Source organism: Phyllostomus hastatus, unplaced genomic scaffold (genome assembly GCF_019186645.2).
Source record: "Phyllostomus hastatus isolate PE091 unplaced genomic scaffold, TTU_PhHast_1.1 phas_contig_477, whole genome shotgun sequence".
In the NCBI taxonomy this organism is placed as follows: Eukaryota; Metazoa; Chordata; class Mammalia; order Chiroptera; family Phyllostomidae; genus Phyllostomus; species Phyllostomus hastatus.
In genome coordinates this window covers 1,147,393-1,173,907 of record NW_025333889.1, presented here as the reverse complement: position 1 = coordinate 1,173,907, position 26,515 = coordinate 1,147,393, and the positions used below count along the sequence as shown (strand labels likewise).

General features: G+C 69.0%; 1 protein-coding gene across 7 annotated transcripts in view; it reads right to left on the bottom strand.

Annotated features, from left to right (window-relative positions):
* The window catches only part of HDAC4 (histone deacetylase 4), a 149,465-nt gene that overhangs the window by 27,232 nt on the left and 95,718 nt on the right, over positions 1-26,515 (bottom strand). For 3 of the 7 annotated variants that reach the window (XM_045845560.1, XM_045845566.1, XM_045845565.1), the window contains 11 exons: positions 26,181-26,301; positions 22,063-22,184; positions 19,611-19,742; positions 16,872-16,987; positions 15,779-15,895; positions 15,490-15,688; positions 12,585-12,823; positions 8,994-9,251; positions 6,545-6,731; positions 4,880-5,013; positions 1,441-1,561 (listed from right to left, as the gene is read on the bottom strand). In XM_045845560.1, the coding sequence (XP_045701516.1) occupies positions 1,441-1,561; positions 4,880-5,013; positions 6,545-6,731; positions 8,994-9,251; positions 12,585-12,823; positions 15,490-15,688; positions 15,779-15,895; positions 16,872-16,987; positions 19,611-19,742; positions 22,063-22,184; positions 26,181-26,301 (1,746 nt within the window). The remainder of the gene's footprint in view (positions 1-1,440; positions 1,562-4,879; positions 5,014-6,544; positions 6,732-8,993; positions 9,252-12,584; positions 12,824-15,489; positions 15,689-15,778; positions 15,896-16,871; positions 16,988-19,610; positions 19,743-22,062; positions 22,185-26,180; positions 26,302-26,515) is intronic. The other 4 variants (XM_045845563.1, XM_045845562.1, XM_045845564.1 and 1 more) reach the window with 4 other exon arrangements.

The following is a 26,515-nucleotide window of genomic DNA, read 5'->3' as shown; positions in this document are numbered from 1 at the left end:
AAGGGAAGCACAGAACAGTGTTTGGACACCCAGCGAGGGTCGCTCCGTGAGAGGACCACCGCAGCCGATCTGGGACCCTCGGGCCGAGGGCGGCGGCGGGTCCTGGCTCGGCTGCCCCCGTAAGGTTTAAAAGCAGATCCCGAGCAGAGAGAAGGGAAAGCAGATCCAGTGCCCCCACAGCCGTGTGGACGGACTTGAAAAGAACCAACTCCAGCGGAAAAGGAGTATCCGTGGTGTGTATCGCTGACCTGCAGATGCCACGCGTGGGGCGTCGCCCTGTGCCTGCAGAGCCGCCCCGGTTCCCCGAGCGAGGACACTCCGGGCAGCAGGCGGGGCCCCCGCTGGAGGATCCCGGAGACCCCGGGGTGGGGCGCAGCCCGTCACGCTGCGCGGCTGTCGCCCGCGTGTGGCCTCCTCGCTTCCCTCCTCCCGCTGCCCTGGTCCCTGAAGGCTCCTTCCTCCAAGGCCCTGCTTGCCTCCAGGCCAGAAGCCCTTCCTCTGGGCCCCCAGCAGGCGCTGTCTGGCCTCCAGACACACCCTGCACGCTCCGCTCCAGCCTCCAGGCCCTCGGCACGCCCCGTGTCCACCGGAGCCCTGGTTCCCCACCCTGGCACGGACTTCCTGCCTCCTGCCCGAGCCCTTCTCTCCAGGGGAGGGGCCTGGGAATGCCAAGCGCCCCCCAGCTCGGAGACAGAGTTGCCTCCTGGGGGCAAGCAGGGGGTCAGCCCCACAGCAGGGTGCACAGAGCGCCCCCACCCTTCCCCAGCGGGGCAGTCCCTGCGCTGCCCTCACAGCCCCGCCCCCTGCGCCGCACAGGAACCACGGCGCCAGGCTTCGAACCCCGAGCCGAGGAGCAAGGGCAGCACAGGACAGAGGAACCCCAGGAGGGGCGGCCCGCAGACCGGGACAGCAGGGGGTCTGGTCCCACGCTGCCCGCGGCTCTCCCCAGCGTGTCCTGGGGAGCAGAGCTGTGGGTGGACCCAGGCGGGTGAGCCCCAGCCGCCCCCCACCCCCCACAAGCAGCGCAGGTCTGGAGCGGGGTGAGGAGCCGTGTGGCTGGGGTGAGAGGAAGTCACCGGGGCCGGCTGGTCCCCACCCGCCCTGGTGGGCGGGGAGCCGGGGTGTTCACCCTCTGCTGTGTCCGGCTCTGCGGGACCAGTGGTTCCCAGACCAGCTCCTGCCCTGCACACAGACACACGCAGGCCACCGGCGCCCCCCGGATGCTCCACCGCCTCCTGAGAACCTGTGTGGCCTGCAGAGAGGGGCCCCCGCCTGGCCACCCAGGCAGAGCCCGGCGGGCGACACTCACAGTTACACCCACAGCCTGAGGGGCCACGAGCAGGTGGTGGGGCTGCCCCGGGACCCCAAGTGGGGCTACCCTGAGGGAGCACGGGGCCGGAAACCGCCCCGGACGGGAAAGGTCAGAAGGCCTCCCAGTACCTAGACGCTTCTTACTGTCCAGTTTCTGCCGGTTGAGGGGGTTGGTGCCATAGAGCAGGGCGTGCGCCTCCGAGTGCACCGTCTGCAGCTCCTCTAGGGTGGCCTTCCGTCCGCGGATGCTCTGTGGGGACACAACGCCAGAGGTCGCTCGCATCTCCCGCAGGCACAGCCTCGGGTTCAAGGGAACCCCCCCAGCCCCCACGGAGGAAACTGAGCTGTGCACACGCGTGAGCAGAACGTCATGTGGTGACTGCAAGACAAGAGGCAGACACCCCCAATGCCCTGGTTTAATGTGTCAAAGCACACAGGGACGTCCAACCTGCAGCCCGACACAGAGTCGCGGGTTTACGTGAAACACTGAGTTTTTTTGTGATGACTTGTCACAATGTATTTAATGTGTGGCCCAAGACAACTCTTCTTCCAGTGCGGTGCAGAGACGCCAAAGGCTGGCTGCCCATTTTAGAGAGCTCACACTTTGACGGTAACTTTGAAACACGCCTGAGCAGGTCACTCCAGCCTTCGGTGCCCCAACCCTCACGGTCACACGACGACCTGGCACTGGTTACGGCCCCGTGGCCTGCTGTCGGGCGGGGGCTGCCTCCGTCGTCCCGCCGAGGGGAGCTGGGACCAGGGCCCTGAACGCCGCCGTGTCGGGAAGAAGCGACCTTCCCATGAGACCAGAGAAGCCCGAGGTCAGCCTCAGAGCTCCAGCTGCCTGGATCTTTTTTTGGTTTAAAAATTTCTCAAATCGAGATTCCTGGGCTGTTTCCTGATTTCCCCCAGAAATCAGCACACAAACTACTGTTCTTTAGTCGGCTCCACTCCACTCCCCTCCCAGCAGGAGGTGCTTTGGGAGGTGCCCGAGGCCGACAGCGCACACCCCAGTGGCCCTCCATCGGGGAGCAGCACGGGCCCTGGGTGCTGGGTGCCCCAGGCGATGCGTGAGGCCAGCAGCGGCGCTCACCCCTGCACCCTCCGAGGGCCGGGCTGGGGGCCGCTCCAACAGGGCTGCTCCCCCAGAGACCCTGCTGCAGCAGGAGTGAGAGCAGTGGGGGCAGGTGGCAAGCTGCCTGTGGCCCTGGGTTTGTGGTTCCACCCCTGCGGGTCGGCGAGGAACAGCTGGGAATGCGCGAGACAGAGACGGGAGGAGCCGGACGGTGTGATCCAAGTGCCTTTATTGGATGCTGCGCTTACAGGCGGGCTGAGTCTGGGCCAACTGCAGCCCCGGGGGAGTCAGGAGTGGTCTTGGGCAGGCAGGGGAGGAGTTAGTCTCTCGTTCTTCTGGGCGAGTGTCTCAGGGTTCCAGGATGTGAGCTGGGACAGTGGGTCAGGTAAAGGGCGGGCTGTTCCCAGGACAGGAAGGTCAGCCTGACCGCCGGCCATCGTGGCTGGCGCCCGACGTCTGCCGTGCGCGGCGGGGGAGTGTCAGAGGAACGGTAGACTACTGAGCGAGTGGGACACCCGAGTCGTGGGCAGTCCAGCGGGTGGGGACGAGCTCCCGGGACAGACACGCCCACTCCGTGGGGCGTCGCTCTGTGCTGAGCCTGACGTGGCAGCTCCAGGACAGGCACCCACCCTGTGGACGCCCCCACAGCCGTCCACCTGCAGCGAGGGGCGCCTGGGAGCTGGACGGCCCCTCGCACACCTGTCGGGAGCCAGCTGCTACAGCTGTGTGCTGTGCGGGGCCCCGTGCTCTGCCACCCAGAGACCCCACTGGGAGCCAGGGCGAGAGGTGGGGACAAGGTCACTGTGGCCCCTTGGGCTGCACGAGTGCCACACACCCATCAAGGGTGCGCCCGCCTGAGCCCCCGACCGAGTGTTGTGTGGGGGCCGTCCATTCCAGCCCAGCCTCCTCCCCACCACCCTGCCGACTCGGCTCCGACCCCAGGTCCCAGGGGCACCCCCGCAGCCATCAGCGCGGACAGGTTGGTGCCCCCCAGTGCCAAAGAAGGTGGAGGAGGATGGGGACCTGACTTCCCCCATTTTCATGCCTCACCCCACTTTGCTAGTTCCCTTTTCTGGCTAAGAAACTACTGTGAAGGCCTCGGGCCCCAGTGACCCTTCCGGGGAACAAGGAGAAGAGACAGGAAGCTGGTTGTGGAGCTTCACATGCCCCCATGGAGGAGCAGGGACAGGGCGGTGGCAGGAGGAGGCACCGAGGGTCACAGCCGTGTCCGCCAGGGCGACGCTGCCCTCCAGTGGTGAGCGCTGGTGGGCGGGGAACAGGGCCTGGACTCCCCTCCACACCGGCCAAGGGGTCCCTGTCCCCCCGGGGGCACTCCAGGACAGGGTTCTCTGCTCCCCTTTCTCCTCCAAAAGTCACGCGTCATCAAAAAGCTGGTGCAAACGGGGGGCCGAGGTTCCCAGTTCCTCAGCTTCCAGAGGAGGAGAAGGGAACTCAAGAGGGCCTCTGGGTGCCGGCTCTCTGGGGCGCGCCCGCCCTGGCGGTGACGCAGGGGCACGGACATCGGTCCTCACCTGAGGGTCTCGAGCTTTGCAGAGCCACCCTGCAGAGTGCCCGGTGTCATGGGTTTCCCCAGCAGGCGTAGGGACGCAGCAGTCCCCACCGAGTGGGCACCTGGGGGCTGGGAGCCCGCGTTCCAGAAAGCCCTGGAGGCAGGTGCGGCCCGCCCCACCCCGCGCACGAGGACACTGAGGGCGCCCCAAGCCTGGGCCACCTCTTGCACTCACCCCACCCCCGACGGCCACACCCAGGGCCCAGAGCACGAGCTCATCCCTTAGTGGAAACACCGTCCCCCCGCCAGGACGGAAGAAGGTCCTTCACGTCGCTCAGGACCTCCCTGTCCTCACAGGCCGGGGGCCGCTGCAGCCACATGTGGGGCGGCTGAGGACCAGCCGACCCTCTCACTGCACTCGGCAGGGCAGGGGCGCTGTGCTCCTGAGCCGGAGTCCGACCAGACCAAGACTCTGCTCCCCACACTCGCTGCTGCCCCGTGGGAGCTCGGCTCCCGAGGGGTGTCTCAAACCTGACCCTCTCCGCACCCTGGGCGGGACTTCGGGGAGGAAGTGCGAGAAGACGGAGGGAAGAGCAGCAGGGCTCCTCCCCCTGGGGGCTGGCCCCGTCCCCGGGCGGGAGCCAGAGCGAGGCCTGTGTGTGCTGGGCGAGCACAGCCTCAGAATGGCACCTCCCGGGGAGTGGCCAGGAGCAGAGTGGAGGCCAGGGCTTCAGCAAGCACGGCTGGGTAGGAGCTAACCAGCGTGCAAGCTGGGGTGCAGGAACACCGAGGGGTGCAGGGAGGGGAGAACCAGTAAGTGCAGGGTGGAGGCAGGCCGTGCCCCCGGGCGCCTCCTGGGAGGCAGGACCGCACCTCAGTCCTCACCATGGACCTGCTCATGACCCCTCGACGGCCCGAGCTCAACGCCAGACCCTGCAAGGCCCCGTGAGCACCGCCCCCCGCCGCCCCGGGCCCAGCCCTACCTCGCATTTGCCTCGGAGGCCCGTCTCCTGCAGCCGGGACCAGATGCTCTGGATCCGGCCGGCGTGCTCGGGGTGGCTGTTGCTGTTCCCGCAGACGCACTGGTGCTTCAGCATCAGCGTGTCGTACACCAGGCCTGCAGTGGGGCGGGGCACATCTGTCAGAGCTGGGGGTCCTGCTGCCGGGGATCCGCCCCCACGGGCTGCACACCGCCAGCCCAGAAAGCTGCCGTCTCGGTGCCAAACCCCCGTCTCCTACGGAGGCCCCGGCACGCCCCACGCTGCAGGGACGGTCCCTGAGAAGGCGGGAGTTCGCGGAACCCCTCCAGCGCAGCTCAGAGGAGCGACAGCGGGGCGAGGCCGAGCGGGCGAAGCGGCCCACAGCTGCAGTGCACACCTGGCCGGCGGCCAAGCCAAGACCACCTGGGAGGGGCGCCCAGAGTGGCCTGCGTGGCGGGAGCAGGAGGAGGAGGAAGACTCGGAAGGCAGGCCCCCCGCTGGGACGTGACCTCAGGGGGGCCGTAAGCTGTGTGGCAGAGGCCACAGGGACCTCCAGAAACGAGACTGAGGTCCGAACACCCCCGCCTACCTGCCAAGGCCCGTCCCTCTGTGCAGCGTGTGCCGTGACTGCGGGCCGCTGGGCCCGAGCCGAGGCCAGGCCGGCCTAGCCGCGCTCCCCACACGTCCTGGCAGGGGCCAGGCCTGCCGCACTGCCCGCTGGGGGAGGCCGGCCGTCTCTGCTAGTCTTTCTGAGAAGCAGCTATTCCATTATTTCAGGGTAATCACTACTTAGGTTTTTCCCTGAACGTGAATGCTACCCTCCCAGGAGCCGACGAAGAGGACTGAGCCCCGTTAGACACGACCAGGGAAACAGGAAGTGTGTCACGGGGACTGTCTGAAGATGAGCAGAACCGCCCTGGGGCGTCTAGACGGTCCCTTTCTCACACGGCACTGAAGAGACCACCACATGGGAACCGTGCTGACAGCCCTCCTGGCCGCCCACGCCCAGCACCGCAGACCCCGCAGGGGCTGGGCCCAGCCACCCAGGCCTGGTTCCTCGCTCGAACTCGGGGTGGGCAGCCTTCTAGGCAGAAACCAAGACCCCTGCCACGGACGTCCCCAGGTGGGGGCAGGGTGCGGGGGCCAGCACCGCGGCACCAGTCACGCCACGTGTGACTGCAGTACGCGATCACACCTGTGAGTTGGCTGGGCCCCACGGCCACGGCCCTGGGTGTGGGCTCGGGCCCACCAGAAGGGGCTGGAGGGGAGATGGCACATTCCCCAGCCCTGCTGACCAGGATGGGGCAGCCGCCAGCCGCACACTCAGGCTGCCCTGGCGCTGGGCTGTTCTTGGGGGACAGGGTGTCTGGAAGGGCAGGTGCGCCTCTGCACCCAGGAGAACCCCCAGGATCACGGGAGGGGGCAGGGGGTGGGAGTTTTAGGGGTCTGTCCATTTCTTTCTGTCCCGCCCCGCTCCCCCAGCAGGAGGCTGGGCCGTGTGGGAAGCTGGCCAGCCCTGGACAGGCCCGTCTTGGAACCCGCGTCTGGCCTGACACCGCCCTCTGGACGGTGCAGGCCCCAAAGCGCACGTCCCAGACCCCTGCCAACACCTGCCACCCTGCTAGGCAGCCCAACGCCAACCCCCACCCCAGCCCCCGCTCACACTACCTGTGGTGAACCTCGGTTTGCTGGGGGGCTCCTGCACGGACACGGGGAACGTGGCGGACGCTGGGGAGGACTGGGCCCGGGACAGGGGCCGGTGGCCGCCGAAGGACACGGGGATGCCGGCGGCCTCCATGGAGGCCTGGTAGTTCCGCAGCTGGTGGATGCGCTGCTGCTCCAGCAGGAGGGCTTGCTGCGGGGAGACAGCGTTCGCTGCGTCAGAGGGAGAAGCCACACTTCCTCCGCGGGCTGTGCCCGTCCTTTACACCACGCGTCCCTCGGCCCACCCCCCTCCCCACCCGTCCACCGCACGGCGTGCCTGGTGGCAGCCAGGAGGACCGGGACGGCTGCCCGGGGCCCCCGCGGCCCCCGGCCTGCGGGCCGTCCCCCTGTCCTGGCCCCCTGCCGCCCCACGCCCTCCTTCGAGGACGGGAGGGAGTGCTTTTGCGCAGATGTGCTGCCAGGCTCCCGAGGCCCAGGGCCCACCCAGCCCGGTAAGGGGCCGGGAGGGCTGGATGTGCCTCTGAGAACGTGGGGACCCCAGAGGTGACCCCAGGACCCCCGAGGGGCACCTTTCGGCACAGATCACCAGCGCAGAGAGGGCCGAGTCAAACACAGGCTGCCGCGGAAATGTCTCTGCAAGACTCGTGTTTCCACCCGAGGGCTGGCCCCTGTAAGAGCACGGGTACTGCCGGGGCCGAGAACCCCAAGGATGGCAGGTCTCGGCCCTCCCGGAAGGCCGCCGGGCCTGCGTGCCAGCCCCGCCCACCCGCTGCCAGGCCAGCCGGCAGGGGACGTGAGGAGGGCCACTCAGCAGGGACCGCAGAGGCGGACAGGACAGAGGCGCTCGGACCCAGGGCCACAGCAGGTCCAAAGGGCTGGGTCTGCGGGGCATGGGGCCGCTCGGCCGGGGGCTTGAGGGAGGCAGACCCTGATGGGACGCTGTGGCGGCGGCGCAGGGCCGGAGGGAGGACGGGCAGGTGTGAGCCGGGGCCGGGCCTGGCCAGCCCCACCGGGATGGCAAGGGGCTGGGGAAAGCAGAGCTCCTCGCCCCCGCCACACCCACTGCCAGCTGCACCTGAGCGCCAATGAACACATCTCCGTGCCAGAGGGTCTGCCGGCCCCTGGGGGTCAGGTGCACGGCAGGCTGGGGGGCAGGGAAGAACAGCCGGAGGCCTTGGGAGGTTGGGACAGGAGGCTCCCCTGACCCCAGGGCACTGACTCACCCCCAGCCTCACAGCCCCCGCCACCAACCAGCCCTCTTCCGATGCACTGTCTCAAGTCTGCACCTGCAGACTGCTCCTCGGGCCCCCGAGGTCCCCTGACGAAGGCTCCAGCCCGTCATTCTCCAAAGAACACGGAAGACACGTGTTTCTAACGGTCGTCTCGGGCTCGGAGCACGAGGCCGCTTTCCTTACGTAAATGCTGGTGGCTTCGCCACCTACGAGACGCTTGCCCTCGTGACTCCAATGGGCATGTCCCAGCCTCACACCTACGTGCGAGCGCCACACTGGACCCCGACAGTGGGAGGCCCGCTCCCTGCCCGAGCTCCCGGCCCCGCACCGAGGAGGGCGCAGAGCCCCGCGGGCTGTCGGGCAGCGCGTGGAGCGCAGCAGGCGGGGGCGGGGAGGGGTGGCCTGCTGCCCACCCGAGGCCTCTAGAGGAGCCCAGGGCCTGACTGGGTGTCCCAAGGGCCCTCTCTCCAGGCACGCCAGTGGAGGCGGGGGAGTGGCCGCATGCCCGGGCTGTCTGGAGCTGTGTGGCGCGTGGCCAGGTGGCCAGCACGACATCCAGTGAGGAGGGAGGGACAGGCAGGGCCCGCAGGCGGCCAGAGCGCCACTGCTGCGGGACACGGGCAGGGCCCGCCCAGGGCACCCTCGGGCCTCTGACACCCGGTTCCCGACCCAGCGGCCTGCCGGCCGAGTGGTGTGCGGACCCGGCGGGTGTGCTTCTCAGTGAGAATCAACACACTGCTCGTGAGATGTGCTCGCCAGCCCCTTGGGGGTCTGGTCCGTGTGCCGGCGCCCAGAGCCCTCCCCGGCTCTGGTGTCTGGGCAGCCCCCTTCTCTGGAGGGCCCCTGCCGCCGCCCAGGCCCCAGAGCTCCTGCCTACTTTTTGGATCAACTAAGAAGTTAACCTTCCAGCCCCACCTTTAGCGATCATGCTGAATCCCCCACACGCGTGGGGTTCCATCACTGACCCCGCCCCACCCCCCGCCAGACTTGAGAGAAAACCGGCCCAGGGGTCTGGGCGGTGACACGCCCGCAGGGGACGAGAGGCCAGTCCATGTAGACGCAGTGAGGGTGGAGTGGACGTGGACCTGAAGCCACCCCAGCGGTTCCCCAGGGAAGATGGGAGTGGGAAGGGGGGCCTTCAGGCCCCACCCACCGCCGGCCACGGAGCGCTGCCCACCCGGAGAGAGGGCCTCCCTCCTCCCGCCCGGCCCCTCCCCGACCTGTCGGAAGAGCAGCTCCTGCTCCGTGGGCGGGTGCGGGCCCGGCTCCACCTCCCGCGGAGCCGCCGTCTCCTCGTCGTCGCTCTCTGGGGGCTCCTGCTTCACCTGCACCCCGGCCAGCTGGTGCGCCTCCCTTGGTCCCGAGAGCCGGTCCGGGCAGGACTCCTCCAGGAGGGCCTGGTGCTCCCGGAGCTCCTCCTCCGTCTCCTCGGGGTGGCTCTCCGGCTGCCGGGCCGGCTCGCTGGGCTTGGGGATGATCTGCAAGGGGGAGGGGGAGTCGGCATAACCGAGGGCAGCTGAGGTCACCGGACAGGTGCGTCGCCAGGTCAGCATCCCAGAACAAACAGGGACGGATGGCTCTGGGGTGCAGCCTCACCCTGAACCCAGGCCAGCAGGCGCCGGGCGCCGTCCGCGGTGCTGAGCAGCAACACACCTGCGGCAGTCAGGCCTGTGTGGGGTCAAATTCATGGACCAGTCTGTGCCCCGGCAAAAGGACAGTGAGGACAGTCCCAGGCGTCCGCGCACCTCTGCACCTGGGCACAAGGGGGCGAGGCCAAGCTCCGCCCCCTCCCCCCTCAGCCCTGACCTCCGTCTGTCCGGGATGTCCCTTTTTCCAGTCCTTCCCAGCGGGGCCGAGGACCTGACCTTGACGGGGATGGGGCTGGACACCAGCACCTGCTCCAACCCCCAGCTTCCTCGCCAGCAGACCAGGCCCAGCCCGTCCCTGGTCCCCCCCCAGGACTGAGAGTCTGAGCGCTCAGCGCACCGACCCAGAGGCAGGGGGACGGAAGGCTCCCGCGCCATGAACTTTGCCCTCCAGACTACAGGCGCGAGAGTCTGTGTTGTCTCCAAGTGGGTGCCCCACCTGGCCTGTGCCACGGATAGGTCCCAACGGCCAGATTGAGGACGGAGACACTGGGAAGTGACTTTGGGGTTCGGCAGGACACAGCGGAAGGACCACGCTGGGGCCGCTCCAGGAACAGAGCAGTGGCCGTAGCAGGGCTGGCTGCTGGTGCGCACAGGAGCAGGAGGGCGCAGCTGCCCGGGCGGGAAGGGCAGGGAGTGGTGCCCCAGCTCCGAGGCGGAGCTCCACGTGCCCGGCGGGCCTCGGAGGGCGGCCGTGGGCAGAGGGAGGAGGCCAGGGCCGCCGGTGGCCACGGGCAGCTGAAGCCTCAGGCACAGCAGCAGCGCAAGGCTCACGGAGCCTGTCCACAGGGCAGAGAGGCCCCAGGGACACAGGGAACCTCGGAGAACCCGCCAGCCCAGGAGGGGAAGGCAGGGCCAGGGAGCCGGGGGACGCCGCCCGGGGCAGGGCTGGAGGGCAGCGGGCGCCTGCGGGCTCAGTCAGCTGCTTGCGAGGAGGCAGGCAGGACCGATGCCCACTCGGAGACGCCCCCACAATCCAGGGAGACAGCTGTGGGAAGGGCCTGCCAGACGGGGGCAGGTGTGAGGCGAGCAGGCGGCTGCGGCTGCCTGAAGGGGGAGATGTGAAGGTGGCCCCACAGTGGGTAACTAGGAGCTGGGCCTCTGCCCGAAGGACCCAGAGCCCACTCTGAGGCTGCAGGACGAGCGCCCTCCGAGCTCCCAGGAGGGCAGCGCGCAAACATGCCCGTCAGTCCGGGGACAGATCCGGGAGACCGCCGGCTCCCGCTCCTTCTGCTCCCGACGCGCCACCTCTGCACAGGTGCTCCCTGCCTCCAGGCCCCCCACCCCTACTCGGGGGACGCCCCAAGGAAACGCAGCGCCGAGCTGGCCAAGGAGGGGAGTCAAATGCCAGTGACACTGGGGAGGGGGCGGGCGTGGCGCACCCCCGTGGTGAGCAAGGCCCTTTCTTGTCCCAGCAGGGCCGTGTTCGGGGCTGCCCACGCCGACCGCTCCATGCAGTCCAGCCGGGAGAGCCTGTGGGCGGGAGCCCTGCCCAGCGCTGGGTGGGCAGAGGAGCCTGGGCGTGGCTGCCCCAGGCGGCTGCCCCTCGGGAGCGAACGCCCAGGACTGTCTCACAGGACACAGCGTGTACTGGGGCGGCACAGCCGCCGTGCCCGAGGGAAGCTGCTCAAGGCGCCCCACGGCCTGGATGTCCGTGAAATCCAGGCCTGTGGACCCCATGGGGGGCTGAGCTGGGGTCTGGGGCCAAATAGTCCCAGAAAGATGTGCCGTCACTTCGACAAGCAACCCCGACAAAACCTTATTGGCCACTCAGCTGGTGCTGTGGCAGGCACCTGGGCCCCCCAGGGAGCGGCAGACCCCGTCTTCGTGGGCGGACACCCCCCCGGGAAGTCCATGTGAACACAAGGGGTGAGGGGTGGGTGCAGGCACTGCTGACGGCCGGCGGGGTGGCCCAGGTGACAGGACTATGGGGCGCAGGAGTGTGGGGTGCAGGGCTGGTGCCCGCGGCGCAGGGCTGCCCAACCAGCTGCAAGCAGGCCTCGGCCCCAGGAGGGCGGGCCTCCCCGTCCCGTTCCTCCTTCACACTGGGTGGGGGGGGCGGACCTGAGTCCAGCCCCTGACCCCGGCCCGCCTCCTTGCTCGGGTGGGCAGACGGGACAGCCTTCCTGTGTGGCAGGCAGCGCGCCGGTGACTGCGATCCCCTAGAAGAGGAGGCACCACGGGTCAGCCTCCCCGGAAAGAGACACGGAGAGGGTCAGACACACCCGTCCCCGGTCCGCCGAGTTCCCTGAGAGTCGCCGCGGCCACCTCTGCAGGCCTCGTCCCCTTCTCCCCGAGCAGCTCCCCGGGGGACACCAACTCCCCCGGGGACACCGACTCACGGGCCTCGGGAGCCACCCCCCAGCCGTGTGACTCGCGCGTGGCTCGAGCGGGAACAGAGCTGCACAGCCGCCCTGGCCTCCCTCTCAGCACGTGCTCCTCGTCTCGGGAGGAAGCGCCGACAGCGCCGGCCACCCCTTTCCTCCCCTGCGCCGCATGCTCCACGCTGGTGGTGCTGTGTTGCGGGAGCCCGTCCACAGGCCGCGAGTGCCGGTGCCCCTGGCGCGGTGCCCCGGGGCCCGGCAGGGCCTGTTCTGGCCGACCGTCCCCTGCGCTGTCCCTGCACCCAGCCAGCGAGCCCCCGTGCGGTGTGTGCTGCCAAGGCTCCTGGCTGCAGGTGGGGCTGGCAGGGGGCCGCTGCGTCTGCCTCCAGGGGAAACGCTGGACCGTCGCCCCCAGACCCCCCTCCACTCTCCGACGCTGCAGACGCTCGTTCCGGAGGCCAGCATGGAGGAAAGATGCCGGGAACTGCCGATCTCCAGGCTTGCGCCCCTCCGCCCTCCCCCTCCTGCTGGCAGAAACCCTGCCACTGCCGTGACTCTGGGACTTCGCTGACGCGAGCCGTCGCCCGGCGGCCTGGGCGTGACCCTCCAAGGCCGTCACTCCGATGCACAAGCACACCGCAAGCGCCAGGTGACTCACAAACGTGGTTTCCAGGACTGCAGGGCACCGTGGAGTCGGGGGCTTTCTGTTGCGAGTCTGCTCAGAGAAGGTACGCAGCTCACGGAGCTCAAGACGACGGAGCTCAAGATGACGGTGCTGACCGAGGAGTCCGCACAGAGCAGCACGGACGCTCCCCGCACCCGCGCAGCCCCGGGCACCCACCTTGTTCATGTGCAGCTGCTGCTGCTGGAACTGCTGCTTGTGTTTCTCCAGGAACTGCTGGTGCTGCTGCTGGATGACCAGGTGCTGCAGGGCCTGCGCGCTCTGAGGCAGCGGGGCCGACTGCGTGCGCCCCAGCGGGCGGTGCTGCCGCAGCTTGTGCACGGAGGGGGACACGCGGTCCGCAGCGACCAGAGGCTGTGCGTGCAGGGGCAGCGCGCCCAGGCCTGAAAGATACCAGTCTGAAGATAACACGGAGGGAACAGCAGAAGGGAAGAGGAGGAGAGAGGAGGGAGAAAGGTGGTTGAGTGACGGACGGAGGCACCGGGCGCCTCCTCCCCGAGCCCACGCCAGCACCCGGAGCTGTCCCCTGGAGGCCACCGCCTCTGACCCCGGGGCCACTGCCATCGGCGGGAACTCGGCATGACAGGCCTCAGCGCGGCTCGGCCCGCGTCCGAACGGCACTGCGGCCGCACAAAGTGGCGGTGCGAGGGGGCTCCTGCGTCACCGAGACGGAGTGCAAGGACAATGAACTGTCCTCGGGCGTCAGACTCTTCCCGGGGCCTCTTAGAGCACTGACTCCACACGCAGAGAGCGCTGACACCTTCAGACATCCTGACAGATGCTGCCCAAGTCTCTTCCCACAGATGTCTAAAGGTCGTGCCCATTACAAGCCCACTGGCCACCAGGAGGGCAGCGGCCCCATGCCAGCACCAGGGCTGAGGGCCCCACGCCAGGGTCTGCACCCACAGGAGGCTGTGTAGCTTCACGTGACCTCTCCCTGAGGACCCAGGAAGCTTAACGTTTCCCCTTCCACAGGCTTTCCATCCACCTGGTTCTTCTCCTGCAAACTGTCCTGTGGGTCGCTTGCCACCTTCCCAAGGTTCTGCAAGCAAAGGAACTGGCAATCCCCTTCCCTGCCGGCTGGACACGTGCCCCCACCAACCCAGGGTGAGCAAGCACCCAGCACCCAGCACCCGTCTGGCTGAAAGTGGCCCCGGGTCACGGTGTCCGGCCAGGAGAGCGACAAGCGACCTGAGCGCACCAGCCCTCGGCGGGCCTGGGCGTCACCGGAAGCTGGAACGACCCGCCGCCGGCACCGCACCTGCCCTCTGCTTGGCCTTCCTCCCACCTGCCCGCCCGGTGCGCTCCGCCTCGGGTCTCAGCAGCGACGCCGCAGCCCCAGGCGGCCTTCCCGAGGCTCACCTGCCCGGGCGCCCGGCCTCTTGCCCATGCCTGACCACCCAGCTCTGGGGTCTGCGTCTGGGTCTGAAAGTGCCCCTCACCAGCCGCCGCGCCCGGCGGCGCGGCCGGGCCAGGCAGCGCCCACGGCTCTGTGTGGAGCGGCAGAGACAACGCAGGGCCCTGCCAGAGGCTGGCCTCCACGCGCCCCCCAGGCTGCCCACTTGGGCCCAGCCTCTGGGGTGCCGGCGCCCTGCTCTCCCAGGGCAGTGGCACGGAGTGCGGAGCACCTCGCCAGGCAGCTGGGAACTGAAAGCGGGCGAGGCGTCTGGAGGCCGGGCACCGCGAGGCCTGCAGGAGAGGGGCGGGGCCAACGGCCAAGACCCCCGCCTCGCTTGCCCTCCGGCCTGGCCGCCACTCCTCCTGCAGGGGCCTGTTTCCAGAGCACGCGGGAACGGAGCTGGTCTAGCTCGGTCGGTCTGGCTGCCCGTGGAGATCACCAGCAAGGAGGCAGGCCTGTGGGCCGACCGCTCGGGGAAGTGCCGCCAAACCGACACAGGAGCCACGGGACCCCCACTGGTGCTGCTCAGGCGCGGCCAGAGACTGCGCCCCCACTGAGTCCAGTCCGAGACGTGCGCCGCGGCCCTGCTCGCTGCGGGGAACGACAGGGCCTGGCTTCCGGAAGGGGGTCCGGCAGGGCAGACGGAGTGGCCACGGGAGCTGACGCAGAGCGAGCTGCAGGTGTGGGCAGAGCCCACGGGAGCAGAGGGCGGGGACGTGGGGACACAGGAACAGGGTGCCTTGGGGGGAAGGAGACCCCTGGCGGACGCCCTGGTGAGGTGCGGGGGGAGGGCCGGGAGGCCCAGAGAGGCCTGTGTCCATTGGGAGAAAGCCATGGCCTCTCAGGCCAGCCGCCCAGGCCACACCCACCACCACTCGAGCCCTCGCTGTGCCCCGAGGACCAAGGTGACCGCTGCCCCGTCCTGGAGGGCACTGAGCCAGACAGTGTGGGGACCTTCCAGGCCTCGGGGCCCCTGGGGGCAGCCCGTGGACAGGACGGAGAGGCGGGCAAGCTGTCAGAGGCGCCCCCCCACAGGGGCCCTGGGGCCCTGGAGGGACACGGGCCCGAGTCCAGCCCAGCCGGGGACCCTGAGAGGGACAAAGCAGCACAGAGAGAGGGAGAGGATGGAACACAGCCCGCCGGTGCAAAGCCGCCCGTGCCTGCGCCCACGCCCACGCTTGCGGCCCCGTCACCAGTAACCCCCGCGCGTGCCGCTGAGACTGGTGTCAGAGGTCTGGAGGGGCGGCTGGGACACTGCTGCTGGTTTTGCGTCTGCGCAGAGAAGCGCCCGGAGCCAAACACGAAGACGGTGCCCGGTGTGAAGGCGACCGCACAGCTCCTTAGGGAAACGGCGCACAACTGCAGCTGCGCAGACGCCACCAGAGATTCCGTTGTCTCCAAAGCAGAGCCAAGACTTCAGATGCGCACGAGTTTTATGAGATTCACCTCCGGCACGCGCGCTGACCGCCCAGCCCAGTCAGGGCTGCGCTTCCGCCACGGGCCCAACTGGACCTGGGTGGGGACTCGCGTCAGAGGGGCTGCCGCCTCCCCCGAGGAAGGACAGGACGTGTGACCGACGTGTCGTCACCCAGCTCTATGAGGGGGCCACGGCGTGTCTGGCCCAAGCGTGGGGGGCGGTGGGGCACGGGCAGGCGGGGCGCTCACCTGTGACGAGGGGCGTCTGCGCGGGCGGCTGCTCCAGGAAGACCATGTGCTGCAGGAGGGGGCTGTGGGCTGCCCCGCCATCGCGCTCCAGGGGCGCCGAGCTCAGGTAGGGCGAGAGGTGGGTGCCGGGGAAGAGGGCCAGGCGCTGCGGCAGGGCTGGGAGGGCCAGCCTCTCGGCGTCCTGCTGGCCGGCCGCCCCCTGGAGAGGCACAGCTGGTGACGCCCGGGCTGCGGGCCAGGACAGCCGCCCCTCCCACGGGGACCCCCCAACCCCCGGCGGCCTACTCACGGCAGAAGGGCCGGTGGCGGGAAGCCCCAGCGTGATGTTGGGCAGGGATGGCGACGTGTAGAGGGGCAGCGGGGCCACGGAGCCTTCTCGGGCCGCCAGTCTGTGCGCCAAGCTGGTCTGCGGGCAGAGCGCAGAGGGGCCGTCACGCCCGGTCTGCCCTGGCCCGCGTGGACAGCCACCGAGGGAAGGGCGGCGGGCACCCCTCCCGGGTGGATGGTGAACCAACTACACAGCAGGCGGGTGGGCGCACCCACCGCCTCAGAGAGGGCGGCAGGCAGGAGAACGTGGGTTCACGCTCCGTCAAACGCTCGTTTTCAATCCAGTTGCCTACTCACGGCAAAACTACCAAACGAGAATAGAATCTACGATAATGTACTTTAAAATATGTTCTTAAGGGTCAGGAACGTCTTTCCAAACTAACGTTAGAGGCAGGAACCAAAAAGGGTGACGTTGATGAAAACCCCTCACACACACAGCAGGACGCAGAGGGCGGGACTAAGGCTAGTGCGCCCAGAGCTCCGGACCCAACCACAGCCGTGGGGCGGGGGTGTGTGTGTGTGTGTGCGCCAGAGGCCCGTCCACACTCGGGACACCGACACCGGGAGGTCGGGAAGAAGCCCGCAGGGGCCTGCGGCCTCGTTCGGGGCGTGTCCCCGAGTCAGAGGCAAGGGGCCGAGCACCACACTTGGTGAAAGGCGGCCTGGGACCGTTCCAGGGCCCAGCCAGAGTGCGGCGCAGGGCACAGAGACGGGGCGAGCGGCCGGCGGTCTCCTCGGGGTTGAAGCACTGAAATGCCAGACACCCTCTGCTGCTAGAACGAACCTTCTCTGATACAGGAGGCTGTTTTCCCTGCACTGCAGACGGCAGGGCGGGCGTGGGGAGATAGTCTCCCCCCCCCCGTCCTCCCTCTAAAAGTGAGTGAGTGACCTCTTTAAAACACAATACAGGGCATGGAGCAGCCAGCGGCGGGGGGCCGCGGAGCCCCAGGAGCCCTGGGCTGGTGTCCTGCTCCTCAGCCTCCCTCCCACGACCCAGACAGGAGCTCAGGACCCGCGGGCTGCAGTTGCGAATGGCCGGAAGGCAAGACACTGACCTCGACCGGGAGGCTGGGGACGGCGGTGGGTGGGATCCCGTTCTCCGTGCTGATGCTCCCGGAGCTGTTGTTGGGCGAGCTGGGCGCAGAGCCGGGGGCGCTGCTGCAGGCCGAGTCTGTGGGCGGGGAGACAGGCGTGTAGGCCCTGGCCGTGGCCCCCAACAGCGCTGTGCGGCCCCTCCTGGCCAGGCTCAGCTCCGCCCACCTCCTGGCTGCATGAGGCCACCCCTGAGCACCAGCCCTCTCACCCCCGCTGACGCTCGGACCGCCCAGGGCCAGGACTCCTGGAAAAGGCCCCGTGACTGACAGCAGGGCAAGGCCCATGGGGTCACCAGGAAAGCCACTGCCGTCCATGCCCACTCTGAGCTGAACCCTCTCCGCCTTCCCGAGCCACGCCGAGGTCCGGGGAGAGCAGGGCGAGACAGGCCAGACCCAGCCCCGGTCGCCGTGCAGACACGAGTCACTGCACCTGCCCATGGGGACCGAGGAGAGGACGCTGTCCCGCCTGGGTGGTCTTTTCAGTCCCAGGGGGGCGGCCACAGACACAGGGTTTGCCGTCTCTGCCCCCACCTCTGACCGTGGCCACCAAGGCCCCATCTCGGACCTTTCTGCTGCCGTCCTGTCCCCAGCCACACGCAGAATTCCTGCAAGTCTCCCTTTAGAACACGCCCCTCCCAGTGCTGTCGCCAGGCCAGGGCTCCAGTCAGTACTGTGGGGACACCGGGACGGCTCTCTGAGGGGACAGGGGAACACGTCCCTAACTGTCCGCCCCTTTACAGCTCGGTCATCCTGGGCACCCCCAGGCCGCCCCCGGAGCCCGGTCCGAGGAAGCGCACGCAGGCGCAAACTCCCGGCAGTGACAAGTGGAGTGCGCTGCACGGGCCGCACGGTGCGCGGGAGGAGCGCCCAGGGCAAGGACACGGGCGTCCGTGAGGTCTGGGCTCAGCCGTGCGCAGGGGCAGAGGAGAGACCGCGTGCGCGGCTCGTGCACCGACAGCGAAGTCCTCCGGCCGCGTGCAGGCAGCTGGGAGCGGCAGGTGTCTCCCAGCCACATCCCAAGGGTCTCGGGCCCAGCCCGGCCTCCTCACCCCCGTCCTCCGGGCTCCTTGCACACACCCTGACCGGCTCCCGCAGGCCAGGGCTCTCTCCCGCTCCGCTGGAGAACTTCCTGACCGGCCCCTAGGGCGGGCGGGGTCCCCCTCCTGGGAGAAGCCCCTTCCTAGAACGCCTTCGTGTCCTCCGCACGGAGAGTCGGCTCTGCTCCGAGCACTCTCCCCCCACAGCTGGCGGGGCCTGCGCTGCCCGGGCCACGCGTCCCTCACATCTCTGACGCCTGCACTGTCCTCCAGCTTTTCCTGGCCCCACACAACCTGCCCCCACCCCCGGTCCCAGCTCCCTCAGGTTCGCTCTCCATGGAACACGACCTGGTGTCCACCAGGTGTTGCACCTGTTGCGAGGGTGGCTGCCTGTGTGCGGCTTCTCAAATTAGGGCAGGAGCTCCAGGATGACAGGGACCGAGTCGCTCGTGCCCAGCCTGGTCCTGACTCCCAGCCTGGTCCGGACTCCCAGTGGCACCAAGCAGTCACCGCCGACAGCGTGACACTTGCTCCAACGCCCAGAATCAGCCTGGAGACGACTCCACGTCGCCAGCAGCATAGCTAGAGATGCACGCCAGGGCTCGCCCCTCCCTTAGTGCCCCCGCCCCCAGGTGGGCAAGTGCTGTAACGCATAGGACCCCCAATTCACACGGACACCCCAGCTGGTGAGACCCGGGTGGCTGCAGATGACACTTCCCCGTCTCCCCAGGCAAGGCCTCTCCACCCCATGCCAGCCAAAGGCCCTGTGCTGGGAAAGGAGGACGGAAGTGGGGTCCCCAGACTTCTTACACCGGCCCCGGGTGTGCAGGGGCAGGCCTTGGGCTGGAGCTGCCCCAGCCGAGGGTCCTCAGGCTCCATGGGGGGATGGGCGCCGGCGGCACCCATCTCCCACCGAGGGTGCTGGGACTCGGAGTGCGTGGCTGCCCACACTGGCACGGCCGGCACCGAGGCCCTGCTCCTGCTCCGACAGCCTTAACTTTGAAACCAAACACTGAGCTTGGTGCAAATGTCTCCCCCTCCTGCTTCCAGGCCTCCTGAGCCATGCCTTTGCCCCGCGCTTTCCAGGATGCAGACGCGCACCCTCGTGACACAGTGCGCCCCGGAGAGTGGAGGTGCCCTCAGGACGAGGTGTGGCTTGGGGCGGGGGAGGGCCATCTTAGGGGAGGGGAGGCACCCTTGGGGGGGTGCTCCTGAAGACTGGGGTGCACTAGGGACATGGGGTACATGCCTGTGAAGAGGGTGCTCCCTCAGGAGCAGGCTCTGCCCACTGGGCACGTTCTGCATGTCCGCCACTAGGTGGGGGCCAAGAGCAGCACTCGCACTGGGAGGCAGAGGCGGTCCTGAGCGCCCACTCCCCCCGCCCACCTGCGGACCCTTTCAGAGACAACTCTGTGCCCCAGCACTGGGCCGGAGCAGGGCACACACGTGTGACTGACCGCTGGCAGAGCAGGTCAGTGAACCCCCCTTCAGAGCAGCCCCGACCTGAGCTCCTGCGCCAGCCGGGGGCCCTGCGCCGGAGCAGGAGGGCTGTTCGGGGACGGGTCCCCAGGGTCCCCACACTGCTGGCACCTCGGGGACCAGGGTGCAGGCCGAGGGGCCATGTGGGGCCAGTGGGCGCGGGCCTGACTCTCCTCTAGCGCACCTGTGACATCTAGGGGACGCTTCTTGAGCGCGGCGACCACGGGCCCATCTTTCCTGCGCAGGAGGGGACTGCTCCGCCTCTCGGCCACTTTCTGCTTCAGCCGGGACCGTAGCTTCAGGTTGGGCTCCGAGGCTGCGGGAGGAGGAAGCGCGGTTACCGGCCGGCAGACCCACCCAGGCCCAGGCCGTGCATCCGGAGGTGGTACTGCCCCAGGGCTGAGCAAGGGCACGGCCCCCGCGGCCTGTGGGCAGAAATGTCCTCTCACAGAGGGTGCAGGAAAGGCAGCTGACGCCTTTGGCTACTCTCTTCCGACAAGGTCACAAGCGCACGGCGGGGACCTCGGGAACAGTGGCGTCCGTATGCTGCACTGGTGGACAGGAGGTAGTGGCCGGAGGGGGCTCAGGGTTTTGCCCCCTGGACACTGTGACCCCCCATCTCCGGTCCGCCTGGCCCAACCCAGAGGTCCGGGGGTAGGTGCCGGCGTTTGCCCCTGCCAGGCCTTCCCCAGGGAGACCTGGGGTGCCAGGTCTGGCCAGAGCACGGGGCTGGCTGGGGGAAGATGGAGGGCGTCCTGAAGCTCCAGAGGACGAAAGCAGAGCCTGTCACAGGCGGCAAAACCAAGGGAAGGCGCAGGGGCGGCGCGCCCCGGGGGCGAAGAGCTGTCCTGGCAGCAGGGCGTGGGCGGGGCGCTCCGACCCAGCGTGTGCGGGCGCTGGGGCAAATGAGCCCTGTGCTCAGAGGATGGGTGGGGGACGGACGGGGGCCGCCACCCCAGAGGCCCCCAGAGCCCAGGCAGCGGGAGCGGGTGAGCCTGGAGAGCAGAGAGGGCACCGGGGGTGCCCGGGGACCCCGACAGGGCAGTGGAGGGCGGGGTGGCAGAAACAGGAGGACACCACGGGGCTGCTGAAGCGCAGCGCCCTCATCTAAGGCGGTCACTTAGTTCTCCCGAGACGGTTATAACCGACTGTCATCCCGTGAGTTCCCTCGGACCGACCCCAGCAGAAGGGCGGAGGGCGGCACCCCCCTGCGCTCTGTTCCCGCCAGAGCTGTGTCTGCCCCGAGACCCGCGCTGACTTCAGTCGCCTGCTGCCGCTGCCCCTCCGCCTGGGAGTGCGGCCCTGGTGCAGCCAGCTCCTCGGGCGCAGGCGGGGCCTCGTCCTGGGCTGCCTCCCGCCTGGGGCTGCCTCCCGCCTGGGGCGCTGCTCACCCTGAGCCCCAGCTCTGGGGATCCGGGTTCAGTTAAGGACAGCCCCCGAGGGTGCGTGGAGGGCACCTGGAGGTCGGGCTCCGAGACCCTGACACACACGTCCTGCTGCCCAGCTGGAGGGCTCCCGACTGTGGACGGGGAGTGAGCAGCACACCCTCAGAGTGACAGGGTCAGAGGCACACACCCCCTTTCAGCAGGAAAGGGCCCGTTGGCCTTTGCAGGACCCCACCCCACCCCGCCTCCTTCTGGGTGGGGCTCTGCCATCCCCTCCCACACCCAGTCAAGGCTTTGGGACCCGCCCTTCTCCCTGGGCTGAGCTGAGCTGCGACCTCCCTCCTGGCGCCTTCGGCTCTGGCTCCTGGTCTCCCCAGAGGTGGAGCCCATAGACCTGCCCACCGAGGGCCGCCCCCACCCCGCTCTGTCAGGTGGGGGCAGGGCTCCTACCCCCAGTGCCCCATCCCATCCCTGGGGAGAATCACCTGGGGTGTGACTGCTTTACACGTTTCTGCCCAGAATCAACCGAAACCCTCGGGACGACGCGACGCCTGTGTTCACGAAGACAGAACAGCGCAGTCCTGTCCCCACCACCCAGGGTGTCCCCGCACGGCCCACACTGCCCTGCGGCCGGGCTCCCCTGCCGCCCAGGCCCTCGCCTCCCAGGGCAGCTCTCCGGCCCCGGCCCTGCCCTTGCTCAGCCCCCGTGCAAAGTCACGGCCACTCTCATCTGCCTCACACGCTGCTGCCCTCTGAAACCGCCAGCACCGGACGAGGTCAGAGAACCCGCTCTCCTGGAAGCGCCCCTCCCTCCCCTCCAGCTGGCGACGGAATTGCCGTGTGGACCGCCACGCGGTCCCTGCAGGGCTCGGAGCTGCTCCCCACACAGCTCCCAGCCGCAGGGCCCACCGCCCTGCCGCCCAGGCTCTGCCCACGGCTGGCACCGAGGGCCGGCGATACAAGACCTCGAGGCCCACCACGGAGGCCACCGCGTCCCCACCCCCACCAGGGGACTCTGGGCCGGGACGGACACAGTTGCCCCCTGGAGAGGAGCCAGTCCGCAGGTCTACAGACGAGCTCTAAACAGCAGGCGTGCGCCTGTGAGGTCCGTGGCCCCTGGCGAGATCACGCACACGGACCGGCGCACTGGCGAAGAAGCCCGCACCCCACACAGGCGAGGGCCCTCCTGTGAGCGTGATGTGGCCCCAGCCGCAGAGCCCCTGCCCTGCCCCGCAGCCCCGGGCCACTGACCTGTCTTTCTGAGAGGGAAGTCGTCCTTGGCGTCATACATGCCCAGCACGGGGTGGTTGTAGGAAGCCGACGCCCCGCTCTGGGGCGGGGAGCTCTGGTCCAAGGAGCTGTGCTGTGTTTTCCTGGGGGGGACACGCAGAGACACGGCTCGGTGAGCGCGAGGCCCACATCCCAGGCTGCCCCCCCACGAACAGTGGTTCCCCTCTGACACATGAGCCCCGGCCCAGCTGGAGGCCTCGAGGGCCGGCTAGCGACCTCTCTGGGACGAGCCTGGAAGGGAGCCAGCAGCAGCGCTGACCCAGGGCCAGGCACATGCGGCCGCGCCTCGGCTGTCTGACGTGGTCCCCGGCCACTGCTGTCAGGTGGGCCCTGGGTTCCGCCTGCCGGGTCAGCACCAGCAGCGAGGGGCCTGTACCGGGGCCCACAGGCCAGAGGCAGACAAGTGGGCTCCAGGTGGAAGAATCCAAAGCTGTGGCTGGGGGTGGCCTTTGGGAACATCTGCTGGTGACGCCTGGTGACATCTGGGGCCTTACGGGCAGGAGCCTCGGGGTACTTCCTGGCAGCAGAGACTCCAGCCACAGCCCTGTCTCCCACAGGACAGACTCTTCCACCGGGTGCCCCCCTCCTTCCACGAGGATGGCCAGGCCGCCTGGGGGCTGATCTGTGCCGGCGCTTCTCTTGTGACCGGCCAGGCGGGACTCGGAACCCTCAGAACCCACCACCGGCTAGTGGGGGCAGGAGGGGCGGCTGTCACGCAGAGACTTGGGGGAAGGGGCCAGCGGCCCTGGACGCCCACCAGCACGCTGTGCTGCTAGCAGGGACAGTTGGCCGAGCCTCAGGGACACGCCAGAGGTGGAACAAATGCTGGGAAACGCAACTGTGACCTGCTGAAGGACTGGAAGTAAACTCGCCGACTCGCTGGACTGCTCACCTGAGAACAACACTCCCTGCCCGTGCCCCCGGCGCTACCGAGGGAGGAGCCGGGCCCTGGACGCGCCCAGGGGCACCCGAGTGTTCGGGAACAGACGGCAGGAAGGAGGTGCTGCTCACGGAGACCCCATCCATCGACGGGCCCAGCCCCCCAGGCTGCACACCGCCCCCCGACAGAACGACACCCGCCGGCCGCTCTCGAGGTCCCAGGGACGCGTACGGCTGGGTCAGGCTGGGCGGGGGAGCACCGGCAGGAAGCCCGCAGGTTCTCCTGCAGCTGCGCTGGGACCCCGCCGGCCCCGCCCTGGGGACCGTCTCCCACAGCCCAGCTCCAGGCCGGGGCGCTGACACCCTCCCTCCACCACGCCCGGCGTCCCAGCGTGCCCTCCGGGGGGCGCGGCCCTGACGGCACAGACCTCTCTCCCATGCCCAGTGCCTTCACCTCCTCCCCACGAGAAGCACGAGGACACCTGTGTGGGCCTCGTGAGACGTAAAAGCATCAGTTCTCAGCAGCACGTGAGCTAACACATTCCAACGGCGGCTCGCTCACTGCCACCACCAACCAGTCCACTGCTCCCGGCAGCGCCTTCCCGGGTGCCCGTCCTCGGGGCAGGCCGCACCCTTCCTGTCGCCGGGTCTCGGCTGCACCTCATGGGAACCTCGCTGCCTGGGGGCACACAGGCACGAGAGCTGCACCAGGAGGTACCGATGGAGACTCGGCCCACGTCCCCAGCCCACAGCTCCGGCCAGGGCTGCCCCACATGATCCCAGCCCTGGGGTGGCCCAGTGGGCACTGTCCCGTGAGTCCAGACTTGGGGGAGCCCAGACTCTGGCCCGCAGCCCCAGCCGGGCGCCGCCCCGACACGCCCCACCAGGGAGCAGGAGACCAGAACTGTGAGCAGGTCCCCATGCGTCGGCGCCTCCAGTGTGGCCGTGCGGACCCTGGGCCTGGGGGCATGCGGCGCCCGCGCCCAACCTGTGCCCACGGGGTCAGAGCCCACTGGGAACACACCTGCTGTGCACCCCCCTCCCGGTCTGTGGCTTGCCTGCCTGTTTTCAGAATGTACCTTTCAGAGAGCCGAGGTCACAACTTTGACCGAGTCACACTGAGTTTTTGGTTACCAGCTGATGACTCTGGCGTCCTATGACCTCTGCCCACCTCCCCCCACGGTCACGAGAACCCCCTCCCGTGGTGTCCTCCAGAAATGCCCTTGCGTCCACGTCCCCGGACAGGCTGTCACCTGCACCCACCGTGCGTGGTGCAGCACCAGGGCCCAGGCACGGTTCTTTCCCGTGGACCCCGCCTCTTGGCGTGTCTCCTGTCACAGAGCCTGTGAGCTTGACAGGCCGCCCCGCGACGCTGGCTCGGGACGGAAGGAGAGCGCGGCCAAGCACGCCCTAGACGGAGGAGTGGCCCAGCCGCTTGTCCCGCTCCAGCCAGGCCCCAGCCTCCCAGAGCACAGGGCACCCGCGCCAGGCTGGGCTGGGGGCCACCACGCTCCACTCCCTGGGAGCCTCATCAGCCCCGCCTGGACCGGCAGGCCCCCGCCCTCGGGCCATGGGCCCCGGCATCCTCCCCTCTCCCCTGCCGGCCCCAGCCCCACCTCACAGGCCCTCCTCCCTGGGCGCGCTACATACACCCCACCTCACGGCCCACAAGGTGGCGTCGCTCCTCCGAGCCTCGTCTGCCAAGGCCACCCCTTCCCCGCAGCCACCAGGGTTGCAGGGGACACGCTGTCCCCGCCCATGGGGACCATCACCACCGCCACAGCCTCTGCCCGCACGCCCCACGGTCACACTCCCCTCCAAGCACTGCAGCCGCCACCCAATGGCCGGCGTGCTTGAGCCGTGACTCCCACCTCCCACCTCGCCGGCCTCCCCAGGCCCACCTCCCCCACGCCATTCCTCTTCTGGAAGGGTGCCGGGGCTGCCCCACCCGCCGGTTACAGCCTCCCCCCAACTGTCGCCCTTGCAGGTCAGTGGTCTCGATTCCTCTCTGTGCCTACTGGTCCCTGAGACCAGCCCCCCGCCCACAGCCTGGGCTGCTCTTCCTGCAGTCCTCAGCTCAGCCCTGGGGACGCCACTACAGCTGCTCTCACTCTGCACGCACCAGGCTGCCCCACCGGGGACGGTGGGGCTTTCCCACGACAAAGCCTCGTGACGGTCACCAGTGGGGGGAACCAGTTTGGACTGGTGCCACATGCATGGGGGCTCTGAATGCACGGCCCCCAGCACCTCCAAGGAACCCTCCCTGCCACAGGTGGCTCAGGGCTTCATGATGGCTTTGCACGGGCCTCCATGGACTTCCCTCCTGCGTGACCATGTCCCCGGCGGGGCCGCACGGACCCCACCGGCAGGTCACGGCACGAGCGCCGCCCGGGGCCGCAGCGGGGGCAGCAGCTGCGGAGAGCGCAGGGGTGGAACAGCTGTCCCGTGGTGACCGGCGTCGCCCGTAGGAGCATGTGGGCCACCTTGACAGGGTCTGGGGTTTCAGGACTTCGGGGCTCAAGGGCGGCCCCATCTCTTCCCGATGAAGTAAATGGTGACCGCGTTTCAATTCGTAAAGCCGACCTACGGGTGTCCCCCAGAGACGGAGTGAGCCCACAGCAGCAGGACGCTGGGTGGAGAGCGGACGTCTGTGAGCCCCCTGGGTCAGGGTTCAAGGCCGCCAGCTCGCCGTGCCCTTCCAAAGCCAGCTCGCGTCAACGGCCAGCTCCCCCGAGGTGTCCTCGGCTGGGCGCAACCCTGCATGCGGCGCCACCGCCGCGGTCGGGATTCTCGGCTCTCGGCGCCAGCCGGGCTCCGGCGGCTGTGCCCTCACGTGGGCTCAGGGAATGGGCTCAGCGCAGCCCGGCTCACTGCCTCCCCCGGGAATCAGTGCCACGTGGGGAAGAAGTTGAGAAGGGGCTTGTGGGCGCCTGGGACCACAGTTCCAGGAGCGGCTCCTCTCGTGGCCTGAACAGATGGACAGGTGGGCAGGCGCCAGCCCTGGTGGCCCTCAAGCCCTTCGCAGACGCCCAACGCCCCGCTGGTGCCACATAAGCCTTTGCCGCCAGGGTGGGCCGCTCACCGCGTGCGCTGCGTGCCTTGGGGGCGCGTCACACCACACACCCTCACCCCGCTTTGCCGCCGGAGAAGGGGTGCCACCCGCACCGGCCGTGGCCGGCGCCCAGGCCCCGCCCACTTACCCGTACCAGTAGCGAGGGTCGCTGGAGATGCAGTGGTTCAGGCTCCGGTGGGCCAGCGCCTTCTTTTTATTGAGGACAAACTCCTGCAGCTTCATCTTCACTTCCGTGCTGGCCACGGCACCTGGCAGGGAGGAGACACAGGGCAGTGACGCGGCGCTCCCCCCGGGGACGGCGGGGTTCCCCCACAGGAGGCTCTGACACCGCGGGCCCTGAAGGGAGCAGAAGGCCCGGAGGAGGGTGAACGCGAGGTCTTCCCGCCGAGGTCTGCACGCAGCTGTGTTCCGCCAGAAGCGCAGACGCGCACCCCCCCACGCAGGCTCACTGTCCCCGACACA